The 13,760-nt window shown below is 44.6% G+C and overlaps 1 protein-coding gene across 5 annotated transcripts in view; it reads right to left on the bottom strand.

Moving 5' to 3' along the window:
- LOC141099141 (C4b-binding protein alpha chain-like) overlaps positions 1 to 13,760 on the bottom strand; it is a 243,872-nt gene that overhangs the window by 185,457 nt on the left and 44,655 nt on the right. For all 5 annotated transcript variants that reach the window (XM_073587276.1, XM_073587279.1, XM_073587281.1 and 2 more), the window contains exon 2: positions 10,704 to 10,793. In XM_073587276.1, the coding sequence (XP_073443377.1) occupies positions 10,704 to 10,793 (90 nt within the window). The remainder of the gene's footprint in view (positions 1 to 10,703; positions 10,794 to 13,760) is intronic.

The raw sequence follows: 13,760 nt of genomic DNA, 5'->3' as shown, positions 1-13,760 counted from the left end.
CAGGATCCCAGCACTGCAAGAATGCTCTATGTGGTGATACATTCCTGTGCTTGGTCATGATTACCGTATATACTCATGTATAAGCCAAGATTTTCAGCACGTTTTTTGTTGGGCTGAAAACGCTCCCTCGGCTTATACACGAGTCATACACCAGAAAGCCAGCCGGGGGGGTGGGAGCAGCTGCAGCCACCAAAGGGATCATACTCACCCTCCTCCTGCAAGCGACTCCACTCCCATACGCGTGGAGCGCATATTCATTACTTTAATGAGTGGTACCACGGGACCACTCAACACAGGAAGAAGCTGCCAGCCCCGTAACAACGGAGAAGCAGGGAAGTGCAGAGACCGCGCCAGGAGAGCGAGTATAACGGGGGAGGGTGAGCCATGCGATATTCACCTGTCCCCGTTCCACCGCCGGGCTTAGTCTTCCGCGTCCTCTGGCTGGGACGTTCAGGTCAGAGGAGCGATGACGTGTTGAGTGCGCGCCCTCTGAACAGCCGCAACCAGAGGACCCGGAAGACACAGCGACGCGTGGCAGTGGAACAGGGACAGGTGAATATCGCAAGTGCCTGGGGCCTGAGCCAGCGGCGACACCGGCTCTTGGCCCCCAGCAACAAGAGGCGAGTATGTCATTTTTTTTTTAATCGCAGCAGCAGCATATGGGGCATATTATTCTATGAAGCATCTTATGGGGCCATCAAATTTTATGGAGCATTATATGGGGCATCTTATGGGGCCATCAACCTTTATGGACATTATATTCTATGGAGCATCTTATGGGGCCATCAAATTCTATGGAGCATCTTATGAGGCCATCAACCTTTATGGAGCATTATATGGGGCCATCATTAACCTTTTATTCAGGATTATATAGTGCATATTTTAATATGAAGCATCTTATGAGGCTATTATTAACCTTTGTGCAGCATTATATGGGGCATATTTTTGTATGGAGCATCTTATGAGGCCCATCTTGAACTTTATGGAGCATTTATATGGGGCGTATTTTGTATGCAGCATCTTATGGAGCCCATCATGAACTGTATGGAGCATTATATGGGCTCCTGATTCAGTATGGATATTCAAATACTGTACATTTAACCTACAGATGTCTCATTTAATTTTACTTTTATTGGTATCTATTTTTATTTTTGAAATTTACCAGTAGCTGCTGCTTATACTCGAGTTAATAAATTTTCTCCACTTTCTTTGGCAAAATTAGGGGCCTCGGCTTATACTCGGGTCGGCTTATACTTGAATATATACGGTTTCTTGCAATGCAAATACCCCTTTAGTTTGAGACCTTTTGTCAAATGCCTGAACATCTTTATCAGCTTGAATTCACACATTTTTCGCTCTATTGTTCCTATAAAGATATTTCAGTATTAAGATTCTTAAATCTGTCATAATGTGTCCCGGGTCCAAAGAAGTTATTTTTCACAGGCGTGCTCGACTCATTGCTTATTTTATCTGTATAGCTTCATCATCATTTCTAGTTATTTTCCCCAATATAGGCACTTACAGAGGGCACCTCATACACTCGTATCACAAACACCACATTGGAGGATGTACATAAGAAGATATCCATGATTTTAGTTTTTATAGTTCTGATTTATGTTGGGTATGCTGGTCATATATGGGTACAGGTTCTGCATGTTTTACTTTCACAGGGGAATATGCTAGTATTTAATGGGAAGAGAGGATGTTTCTGAGAGAGAGAGCCCTTAATCTCTTCACGACCTTGGGATTTTTCGTTTTTGCGTTTTCGCTCCCCTTCTTAGCAGAGCCATAACTTTTTTATGCTTCCATCAATATGGCAGTGTGAGGGCTTGTTTTTTTGCAGGACAAGTTGTACTTTTGAACGGCTCCATTGATAATACCATATAATGTGACGGAAAACAGGGAAAAAAAATCCAAGTGCGGTGAAATTGCAAAATAAAGCGCAATTACTCAATTGTTTTTTGGGGGCTTTAACCATGTTACCTGACCTGCCATTATGAGTCTTCAGGTCATTGCGAGTTTGCAGATACCAAACAAGTATAGGTTCTTTTTTATTTAAGTGTTGAAAAAAAATCCAAAGTTTGGGAGAAAAAAATGGCGCCATTTTCCAAGACCTGTAGCGTCTCCATTTTTTGGGATCTGGGGCTGGGTGAGGGCTTATTTTTTGTGTGCTAAGCTGATGTTTTTATTGATACCATTTTGGGGTTGATACGATGCTTTGATCGCCTGCTTTTGCATTTTATTGCAATGTTGCAGAGACCAAAAAAAAGGGTGGGGGGTGATTTGAACTTTCATTTTCTTTTTAATTGTTTTAAAAACTTTTTTTTACTCTTTACATGCTTCAAAAGTCTCCTTCAGAGACTTAAAGTTGCAATTGTTTGATCGCTTGAGCTACACAGTGAGGAAAATAAGTATTTGATACACTGACAATTTTGCAAATTTTACCACCTACAAAGAAAGGAGAGCTCTGTAATTTTTATCACAGGTACACTTCCGCTGTTCCCCGGCGCGCCCACTCGCAACCTCTTTGAGATAACCCAACAGCATTGCCGTGGTCTTGGCCCTTCTTGCGGTGAAGTGGTAATGCTGGAGTGCAAGGATCCAGAATGGCAACCTCCCATTCGTTACGGATACAGAGTGTAACCAGTTGAGGGGGTTGTGGTCTGTTTCCACAGTGAATTGGCATCCGTACAAGTATGGCTGCAGACACTGCAGTGCCCAAACAATTGCTAGATATTCCTTCTCTATTGTGACATGCCACCTCCCACGACAGGAGCTTCTGGCTCAGGTACAATACGGGGTGTTCTTGGCCCGAATTTCCGACCTGGCTGAACACAGCACAGAGGCAAAAGTTACTGGCGTCAGTCTATACCAGAAACAGCTATGTGAAGTCGGCTGCCTGTAGTACCGGGAAGCTGGAAAGGGTGGTTTTCAGCACCTGGAAGGCAAATCTCACAGTCGTTTGTTCAATCGGCTGCGGAAAGCAGATTCTCCTTGGTGAGGTCCGTTAGAGGCTTCGCAAGGCTACTACAGTGAGAGACGAGCCCCCCCTCCTGCCTACCAGGTGTCCCATGTAGTGGACTTCACTCACACCCAGTTGGCACTTTTTCGGCTTGATGGTCAAGCCTGCCCAGCGGATCCACCCGAGCACCTGTGCCATATGCTCTATATGATTCTCCCAGGTGGGACTGAAGATGGCAATGTCGTCCAGGTATGAGGCCACATACCCCTTATGTCCCTTGAGCAACGTGTTTAGAATCCACTGAAAAGTGGCAGGGGCATTCTTCATGCCGAATGGTATCACTGTGGACTCATATAGTCTGAAGGAGGTGATAAAGGGAGAGCATTCCCATGCCTCGCAGGTCAGGGGAATCTTCCAATATCCCCAGCCCAGATCCATGATGGTCAGGTAATTGGTCCCGGCCAACTGATCAAAAGGATCATCGATTCATGGCATTGGGTACGCATCAGTGACAATGATAACGTTGAGCCCCCTGTAGTCCACATAGAACCGGGTTGTCCGGTCCTTCTTTGGGACGAAGACTACGGGCGAGGCCTAAGCACTGCTGGATGGTTAGATGACCACCAGCTTCAGCATCTCGTCAATCTCCTGGCGCATGCGCTTCTGCACTTCAAGGGAGACCAGATATGCTGAACGCTGGATTGGGGATGATCCCTGGTGTACACATGATGGATGGACGACTCTCTCCTTCCTGGCTTTTTGCTGAACAAACCCCGGAAGGGGTGTAGGATTGCACACAGCTTGGACCGCTGGTTGGACAAGAGCGGTATGAAAACATCCACATCCTCGATGGTCCCACCTGCCCTAGCTTGGGTGAGTATATCCGGGTCTCTGCCTCTCCCGCTTCTGGCAGGTTGCATACGAGGAGGGCACAGGCCTTCCACTCATCATATGCCTTCATCATTGTCACGCGGAGGGCCTTCTACCTGCCTTGGTCCAGGGTGACCAGGTACGTTACGGCACTGAGCTGCTGGTGCACAAGATACGGCCTTCCTAGGTCGCTTGAAGCTTGTCCTGGGATATGTGGACCAATACTCACACCTTTTGACTCACCTAGGTCGTCTCACAAGCATTCTGGTTGTACCATTGCCTCTGGGCGGACTGTGCTCGCATCATATTATCGTGCACCAGCTACGCCAAGACCTACATCTTGTCACGGAAGCAAATGACATACTCGACTGACGCTCCAGGGGTGGCTAAGTCTCCTTCCCAGACCTCTTTCACCAGAGCCAGGGGCCCCGGAACACATCGCCTGTACAGGAGCTCGAAGGAGGAAAACTCTGTTGAGGTTGGTGGAAACTCCTTGTAGGCAAATAACAGTGTGGGATATACTGCTCTTAGTTATCGACCAGCATCTTAAGCATCTGCTTCAGGGTGCCACTGAACCGTTCGCACAGGCCATTGGTCTGTGAGTGGTATAGGCTGGTCACCAGATGTTGCACCTGTATCTGCTTACAGACGGACAGATTAGCCCATATTTAATTAACAAAACATAGCAGATGGGATTTGTGACAACTATTTAATGGAAAATATGGTAAATTCAGATTTGACGGTTACAGCTTAAGCAACAGCAGAATTAGTTTGTTTTTATGTACTAACTGTCCTGATGAGTAGTGCAGACTGTCACAGTTAAAAGGGTTGTCCGGTCACAGTCAGTCTGCAGTCATGTAATGTACTGTAAGGCATGATTCTGCTGGAACCTTCCAGAATTTTCCATTCTATGAGAAAGCTGCTTGCCATAGAGCTGCAGCCCCCCTCCTTTGTTTCTCCCTCCTTAGCAGCTGTGTGTGTGTGCGCACTGGTCTGCCTGCATCTGTAACAGGACAACGTCCATTTCCTTTGAAGATAGGAATGTTAATTAAGCTGAGTGGAGAGCATGTCTTTGTTTAAAACCAGGGGCTTGAATTCAGCTACGGGAAGTATTAAAACAAGTCACATCGCAAAAACCATACACTGCAGAGATATAAAAAATCACATCTCTGCGTAGGCAACGAAACCAGCTTTCTAACCCCTAATTTTCACGGCTCTAACCCCTCCAGAAACTGAGATATGGATTGCTCCCAAATGAAGTGTCTTAATTATGGCATGCTTGGTGTTGTCTTATAATAATAATGATAATAAATTTTATTTCTATAGCGCCGACATATTCCGCAGCACTTTACATTTCAGAGAGGATTTGTACAGACAATAGACATTACAGCATAACAATAATCACATAGATTATAACAAATACCAAGAGGAAAGAGGGCCCTGCTCGCAAGCTTACAGTCTATGAGGAAAGAGGTAGATACGAAAGGTGGGTGGTAACAGTTGCCCTGATTGTATGGACCAGCCATAATGTTAAGTGTGTAACAGTACAGACGGCTAATGGATGCATAAAGCATGTGGGAACATGATGCGGGGAATCTGGTTATGGTAAAACTTTTGGCTGTGCCACACAGGGATAGATTAGGTTAATGTGTTGAGGCGATAGGCCAGTCTGAATAAATGCGTTTTCAGGGCACGCTTACAATTGTGGGGATTGGGGACTAATCGTATTGACCTGGGAAGTGCATTCCAAAGAATTGGCGCAGCATGTGTAAAGTCTTGGAGACGGGAGTGGGAGGTTCTGACTATTGAGGATGCTAACCTCAGGTCATCAGCAGAACAGAGGGCACGGGTAGGGTGGTGATGAAACAAGGGAGGAGATGTAACAAGGGAGGAGATGTAGGGTGGTGCTGAGCCATGGAGGGCTTACTGGGTGAGGGTAATAAGTTAATACTGAATTCTGGAGTGGATGGGTAGCCAGTGTAATGACTGGCACAAGGTAGAGGCATCGGTGTAACGACTGGTGAGGAATATGATCCTGGCTGCATCATTCAAGACAGATTGGAGAGGGGAGAGTTTGGTAAGAGGGAGACCGATTACAAGAGAGTTACAATAGTCGAGACGAGAATGAATAAGAGAAACAGTAAGTTTTTGCAGAGTCAAGAGTAAGAATTCTAGAAACGATTTTGAGGTGCAGATGACAAGAGCGAGCCAGTGATCGAATGTGGGGGCAAAGGAAAGCTCGGAATCAAGTATGACCCCAAGACAGCGGGCCTGTTGCTGGGGAGTAATAGTGGAACCACACACAGAAATGTCAGTGTCGGGTATAGGTACATTAGTAGAGGGAGGAAACACCAGGAATTCAGTCTTTGACAGTTTCAGTTTCAGATATAGTGAGGACATGATGTTAGACACAGCGTTTAGACAATCGCCGGTGTTTTCTAGAAAGGCTGGCGTGATGTCAGGAGAAGAAGCGTATAATTGAGTGTCATCAGCATAGAGATGGTACTGGAAACCAGATCTACTGATTGTTTGACCAATAGGGCCAGTGTACAAGGAGAAGAGGAGGGGGCCTAGGACCGATCCTTGAGGAACCCCAACAGTAAGGGGAAGGTGAGAGGAGGAACCGGCAAAAGATACAGGAAAGGAGCGGTCAGAGATAGGAGGAGAACCATGAGAGAACGGTGTCCTTGAGGCCAATGGAACGGAGCATAGTGAAGAGCTGTGTTAAGAATGGGTCACCGAGGAGGAAAAAAACAACAAGCTAAATCTCAGAAAACCAGAGAGGTTGGCAACTATGCAGATTGCAGATCCCTGATCTTAACCACACAACTAGCAGCAGTCGTGGAGCATTCCTACGATGTTCCTAGATGCCTCGTCACAACCGTAGAGCTACATAAGCCTAAAGCAGGAAAAGAGGAAAACTAACTGCCCCAGAGCAGACCCCAAAGGAAAGACAGCACCCCACATGTATTGACGGTGAAACAAGATGAAAACACAAAGGCAGGAAAATAGGCTGAGCAAACGATGGGGCCCGACTAACTAGAAAGGACAGGAAAGGAAAGCCACTGTCTGTAATCTGCCAAAAAACCCTACCAAAATAATGTCCAACACATCTGATAGCAAAATTAACCCTGAAGTCACTAGACTTCTCCCACTATATCAGCACTCTGAAATATTCTGAAACAGAGCAAAAAGAGGCCAATCTAATAAGGGACAAAAAAGGCAAATTGGCAAACACAGATAAATAGAAGTGGAAGATCAGCATAGCCCCAGCAGGCGCAGGCTGACCACACAAGAAACTGAATTGACCAACAAGCGCAAGTGTGAACATCAGCAAAAAACAAACTTAACTTGAGAAGACTGGAAGAGAGCTGAAGTCCAAGACCTGAGAATCAGACTGAATCACCAGCACCAGGATAGGGCGTCGGCTGTCTTATATCCAGTCTGATACTCCAGAGATCCAATCGTAATCCTCCTCATCAGGTGGCAGATCACTACCACTTAAACCAACCTCACTACCTCCTGTCACCAACAGAGGGAGAACGGAATGAGAACTCTCAACTGGTGGAGCAGAAAATGAGTTCATAACAGAGCTGATGATCCACAGTGTCGAATACTGCAGAGAGATCCAAGAGAATTAGCATGGAGTAATGACCATTTGATTTAGCTGTTAGTAGATCATTAGAGACTTTAGTGAGGGCAGTTTCAGTGGAGTGTAAAGAGCGGAAACCGGATTGGAGAAGGTCGAGAAGAGAGTTATCAAAGAGATAGCAGATAAGATGGGAGTGGACCAGGCATTCCAGGAGTTTAGAGATGAAGGGAAGATTAGAGACAGGTCTATAGTTAGCGGCACAGTTTTGGTCGAGGGATGGTGTTATGAATGGGTCACCGAGGAGGAACCACAAAAAGCTAAGTCCCAGAAAACCAGAGAGGTTGGTCACTATGAAGATCCCTGATCTTAACCATACAAATAACAGTAGCAGTGGAGCGTTCCTACGTTGTTCCTAGACGCCTCGTCACCGCTGGAGGACTACATAAACCTAAAGCAAGAAAAGGGAAAACTAACTGCCCCAGAGCAGACCCCAAAGGAAAAGACAGCCCCCACACATGTATTGACGGTGAAGCAAGATGAAAACACATACACAGGCAGGAAAATAGGCTGAGCAAACGATGGGGCCTGATTAACTAGAAAGGACAGGAAAGGAAAGCCACTGTCTGCAATCTGCCAAAAAACCCTACCAAAAATAATGTCCAACACGTCTGATAGCAAAATTAACACTGGAGTCACTAGACTTCTCCCACTATATCAGCACTCTGAAATATTCTGAAACAGAGCAAAAAGAGGCCAATCTATTAAGGGACAAAAAGACAAATTGGCAAATACAGATAAATAGGAGTGGAAGTTCAGCCTAGCCCCAGCAGGGGCAAGCTGACCACACAAGAAAATGAATTAACCAACAAGCGCAAGTGTGAACATTAGCAAAAAACAAACAACTTAAGGAGACTGGAAGAGAGCTGAAGTCCAAGACCTGAGAAGCAGACTGAATCACCAGCAGCAGGATAGGGCGTCGGCTGTCTTATATCCAGTCTGATACTCCAGAGATCCAATCGTTATCCTTCTCATCAGGTGGCAGATCACTACCACTTAAACCAACCTCACTACCTCCTGTCACCACCAGAGGGAGAACGGAAGGTAAACTCTCAACTGGAGGAGCAGAAAATGAGCTCATAACAGGATGGTTTTTTAAGTAGTGGATGTATGATAGCATGCTTAAATGAGGGAAAGATACCAGAAGAGAGAGGTTAAATATTTTAGTTAGGTGAGGGGTGACAGCAGGGGAAAGGGACTGGAGGAGACGTGACGGAAATGGGTCACTGGTGCAAGTGGTTGGGCGAGAAGATGCAAGGAGCCTGCTTACTTCTTCTGTGACTGGTTCAAAATCAGAGAGTGAGCTAGATGCAGTGGGGGAGGGAGGACAGTGCATGGTATGAGGCGATTGGGAGGTAATTTCCTGTCGAATCTGGTCAATTTTTTTCTTTGAAGTAATTGGCCAGATCGTCAACTCAGAGCTCCGTGGTTGGGGCCTGTACTCTTGGGTTGAGTAGAGAATGAAAAAGTGTCAAAGAGACGTTTCGGGTTATTGGACAGTGAGGTGATGAGGGTGTTGAAATAGGCTTGTTAGGAGAGGTGAAGGGCAGTGTTGTATGTTCTAAGCATAAACTTAAAATGGATGAAGTCTTCGTGTAGATTGGATTTTCTCCACAGACGTTCGGCGCACCTGGAGCACCGCTGCAGGAAACGTGTTTGCACCATGTGCCAGGGTTGTCGCTGTCTGCGTTGTGGTGTTCTATTTATAGGGGGTGCAAATTCATCCAGGGCACTTTGAAGTGTTTCATTGTAATGCTTCAATGCAGAATCAGGACATGAGAGGGAGGAGATAGGGGCCAATGAAGACTGAAAGTTCTTCATAAGTTTAAGGGTGTTAATGGCCTGTATGTTTCTATAAGTCTGGACAGTGGGGGCGACCTGAGCAGCCTGGCAGTTCTTGATAGAGCATGAAAGGAGATCGTGGTCAGAGAGCAGGAGAGGAAAGTTTGCAAAATCATCCACTGCACAAAGCCGAGAGAAGACCAAGTCGAGGGAGTTTCCGCCTTCATGTCTTATTGGATTCGATAAATTGAGAAAAATGGGACCATCGGTGTGTTTATACGAGCTTCCCTCATTTAGATATAGTTATTATAAGTTTTACAGTGAAATTGCAACTTGGAGAAAGGGGGGGATGAACTTCTCCAGATTGCCCCTTTCGCAATGTAACCGACCCTAGGCTATAAGATACCCCTCCCTTACAATTTTTCAGTTGAAGCTGGAGTTTTGATGCTGAAAAGACCTGCAGATGTCCGGGGACGTCTGGCTAGGCGGCCCAACCCGCTTGCCACACATGGTATGTCTAATACCAACTAAGCACATGTAAGTGTTACTCTGTTTTTTAATCCTTGTTGTTTTTATATTGGCATTGTACTTATTTAATGTCTCAACTTTGTAACAACTTTTATCTATGTAATCACTGCCCACCTTTTGGGAATAAATGATAAATCTATCAGTTTGTCTCCATGCTCTAAGAAACGAACTATGCGCCTTTTTTAGATAATCGCTACTAATTTGGGGGTTTGCCACGGACCCTCTTAATTAACTCTTTGATTAAGTGAATCGTAGCTGGTGGCAGCGTGGTGTGTTCGGTTGGTTGGGCTAGTTGGCAGTACGGAAGGGTCTTAAATGCTGAATGAGTGGCTGTGGCCAAAGCATTGATAATTCCCTCACTGCAGTAGTCTAATTGCCCATGCACAACAAGCAGCCCATACTAATTATCCTAGGTGTAGTTCCCTGACTGACCTGAGGATAAGGAGGGGCGCCGGAGAGCTGCGAGTTCCAAAGTTGAACTGCGACGGTGGGATAGCCATATATCCCCACAGTTCTTGGAAGGTTGTTAGCAGTGGTGGGGCATCCAAAATACCCCCCTGCGATAAATTGTTAGAGCAAGAATAGCTTGCTGTATATTTTTGTCACATGGTACCAGTGGCGGGATAACTAAGATAAGCCCCCACTGTGCCTGTGATAGCCATGTGCTGGCAGTGCGTTGCATCCCTCAGTCTGCTGACATACCCGTGCCAGTGGTGGGACCGTGACATATTGGTGGCACAGGGTGCGCTTTCATCACAAGTCACTATACCCTCCAGTCCAGACTCAGAAACCAGCAAATCCCTGCAGTTACTGCAAAATTATAGATTTAGACTGAACAACCCTTTTTAAACAGAGGCGATAAAAAATATTCAAAGTGTAAAACAAGTTCAAGCTGAAAAACACTTAACTTACCCCTAATATAATTTAGCTGTGATGAGAAAATGAAGAAAACTGTCCAAATTCTTCCAGCTGTATACCACACAGTAGACATTTTACAGAATCCTGGAAGGGAAAAAACATACCTCTATAAATGCATTTTATTCAATATTTGCATATGAATTCTGCTAATCAACATGAAAAAAACCTCTACATTAACTCCTTCCCCTCCTTGGCTTTTTCAGTTTCCGTTTTTTTGCTCCCCTTCTTCCCAGAACTTTTTTATTTTTCCGTCAATATGGCCATATAAGGCTTGTTTGCTTGTTTTTTTTCGAACGACACCATTGGTTTTGCCATATAGTGTACTGGAAAACAGGAAAAAAAATTCAAAGTGGGGTAAAAATGCAAAAAATAGTGCAATTCCACGATTGTTTTCTTGTTTTGCCAATTTACCATGTTCACTAAATGCTAAAAAAAGGTCCTGCCATTATGATTCTCCAGGTCAGTATGATTTTGTAGATACCAAAACATGTCTAGGTCCTTTTTTAGTTAAGTGGTGAAAAAAAAAAATCCAGTTTACTAAAAAAAAACATTTTCCGAGACCTGTAGCGTCTCCATTTTTCGTGATCTGGGGCTGGGTGAGGGCTGCACTGGGCGGAACTCTGCTGCAGACCCCAGGTTTTCATGCCAACCTATCGGCGACCAGCGGTCATGTGTCACGGGCACCGATGGGTGAGGTGATGCGCTTCTGACACGACCATGCTAAATGACGCTGTCAGAGACTGACAGCGGCATTTAACATGTTAACAGCTGCGGGTGGATCGCAATTCCACCCGCGGCTGTAAGGGGGCACATGTCAGCTGTTCAAATCAGCTGACATGTGCCAGAAAGTTGCAGGCTCATCGCCGGAGCCTGCACCAAACAGGGGGAGCCAACCCAAATATATGGGTGGGAAAGAGGTTAAGTAACACGTGTACAAGATTTAATTCTTAAAAAATATTAAAAAAGTCATTTCTTTAGGAATTTGTATTTTATTAAAACAGTTATTAAACAGATAAGAAATTTCACAAAAAATTGTGGGGTCCACTTTCTCCTGTTACCCTTGTAAAGATGAAAACTTTGGGGCTAAAGCAACATTTTCATAGGAAAAAAAGAATTTTCACAACTCAATATTATAAATTTATGATCAGCATGGTCATCACACTCATCTGTAAATTCATGGATGGGTGCAATTTCCAAAAAGTAATCACTTGGTGGGTAGGGGTTCTGCTGCTCTGGCACCACAATGGCACTGCAAATGCTACAAGGCATCTACAATCCAACCCCTTCTGAGACCTGCATTGTGCCCAAGTTTACGACTACATACAGTAAGTACGGAAAGTATTCAGACCTCTTTAAATTTTTCACTCTTTGTTTCATTGCAGCCATTTGGTAAATTCAAAAAAGTTCATTTTTTTCTTATTAATATACACTCTACACCCCCCCATCTTGACTGGAAAAAAAAAAAAAAAAAAAAACAAAAACAGAAATGTAGACATTTTTGCAAATTAAAGAAAAAAAAAGGAAAAATCACATGGTCATAAGTATTTAGACCGTTTACACAGTATTGAGTAGAAGCACCCTTTTGAGCTAGTACAGCCATGAGTCTTCTTGGGAATGATGCAACAAGTTTTTCACACCTGGATTTGGGGATCCTCTGTCATTCTTCCTTGCAGATCCTCTCCAGTTCCACGAGGTTGGATGGCGAGCGTTGGTGGACAGCCATTTCCAGGTCTCTCCAGAGATGCTCAATTGGATTTAGGTCAGGGCTCAGGCTGGGCCAGTCAAGAATGATCAGAGTTGTTCTGAAGCCACGCCTTTGTTATTTAAGCTGTGTGCTTAGGGTCATTGTCTTGTTGGAAGGTGAACCTTCAGCAAAACCTGAGGTCCAGAGCACTCTGGAAGAGGTTTTCATCCAGGATCTCTATGTACTTGTCCACATTCATGTTTCCTTCAATTGCAACCAGTTGTCCTGTCCCTGCAGTTGAAAAACACCCCCACAGCATGATGCTGCCACCACCATGCTTTACTGTTGAGATTGTATTGGGCAGGTGATGAGCAGTGCCTAGTTTTCTCCACACATACTGCTTACAATTATCACCAAAAAGTTCTATCTTCGTCTCATCAGACCAGAGAATCTTATTTCTCATAGTCTGGGAGTCCTTCATATGTTTTTTAACAAACTCTATGCATGCTTCCATATGTCTTGCACTGAGGAGAGGCTTACATCAGGCCACTCTGCCATAAAGGCCCGACTGGTGGAGGGCTGCAGTGATAATTGAAAGTTGTGGAACTTTCTCCCATCTCCCTACTTCATCTGCGGAGCTCAACAACAGTGATCTTGGGGTTCTTCTTTACCTCTCTCAACAAGGCTCTTCTCCCATGATTGGTCAGTTTGACTGGACGGCCAGGTCTAGGAAGACTTCTGGTGGTCCCAAACTTCTTCCATTTAAGGATTATGGAGGCCACGGTGCTCTTAGAAACCTTGAGTACTGCAGAAATTCTTTTGTAACCTTGGTCAGATCTGTGCCTTGCCACAATTCTGTCTCTGAGCTCCTTGGCCAGTTCCTTTGACCTCATGATTCCCATTTGGTCTGACATGCACTGTGAGCTGTGAGGTCTTATATAGACGGGTGTGTGCTTTTCCAAACCAAGTCCTATCAGTTTAAACACAGCTGGACTCCAATAAAGGAGTAGAACCATCTCAAGGAGGATCACAAAGAAATGGACAGCATGTGACTTAAATATGAGTGTCTGAGCAAAGGGTCTGAATACTTATGACCATGTGATATTTCAGCTTTTCTTTTTTAATAAATTTGCAAAAATTTCTACATTTCTGTTTTTTTTCAGTCAAGATGGAGTTCAGAACGTACATTAATGAGAAAAGAAATGGCTGCAATGAAACAAAGTGAAAAATTTAAAGGGGACTGAATACTTTCCGTACCCACTGTATGGGGTAGCTGTGTAGTCAGAAGAAATTGCACAAACTAGTTGTGAAGTCCATTTTATCCATGTGAAAATTTTAAAAAAATTACCTGAAAAATTTTTTAGTTA

This window comes from Dendrobates tinctorius, unplaced genomic scaffold, assembly GCF_039654945.1.
Source record: "Dendrobates tinctorius isolate UK_male_01 unplaced genomic scaffold, ASM3965494v1 ptg000098l, whole genome shotgun sequence".
In the NCBI taxonomy this organism is placed as follows: domain Eukaryota; kingdom Metazoa; phylum Chordata; class Amphibia; order Anura; family Dendrobatidae; genus Dendrobates; species Dendrobates tinctorius.
Note: the sequence above shows the minus strand (reverse complement) of the source record. Positions and strands in the feature narration are given on the sequence as shown.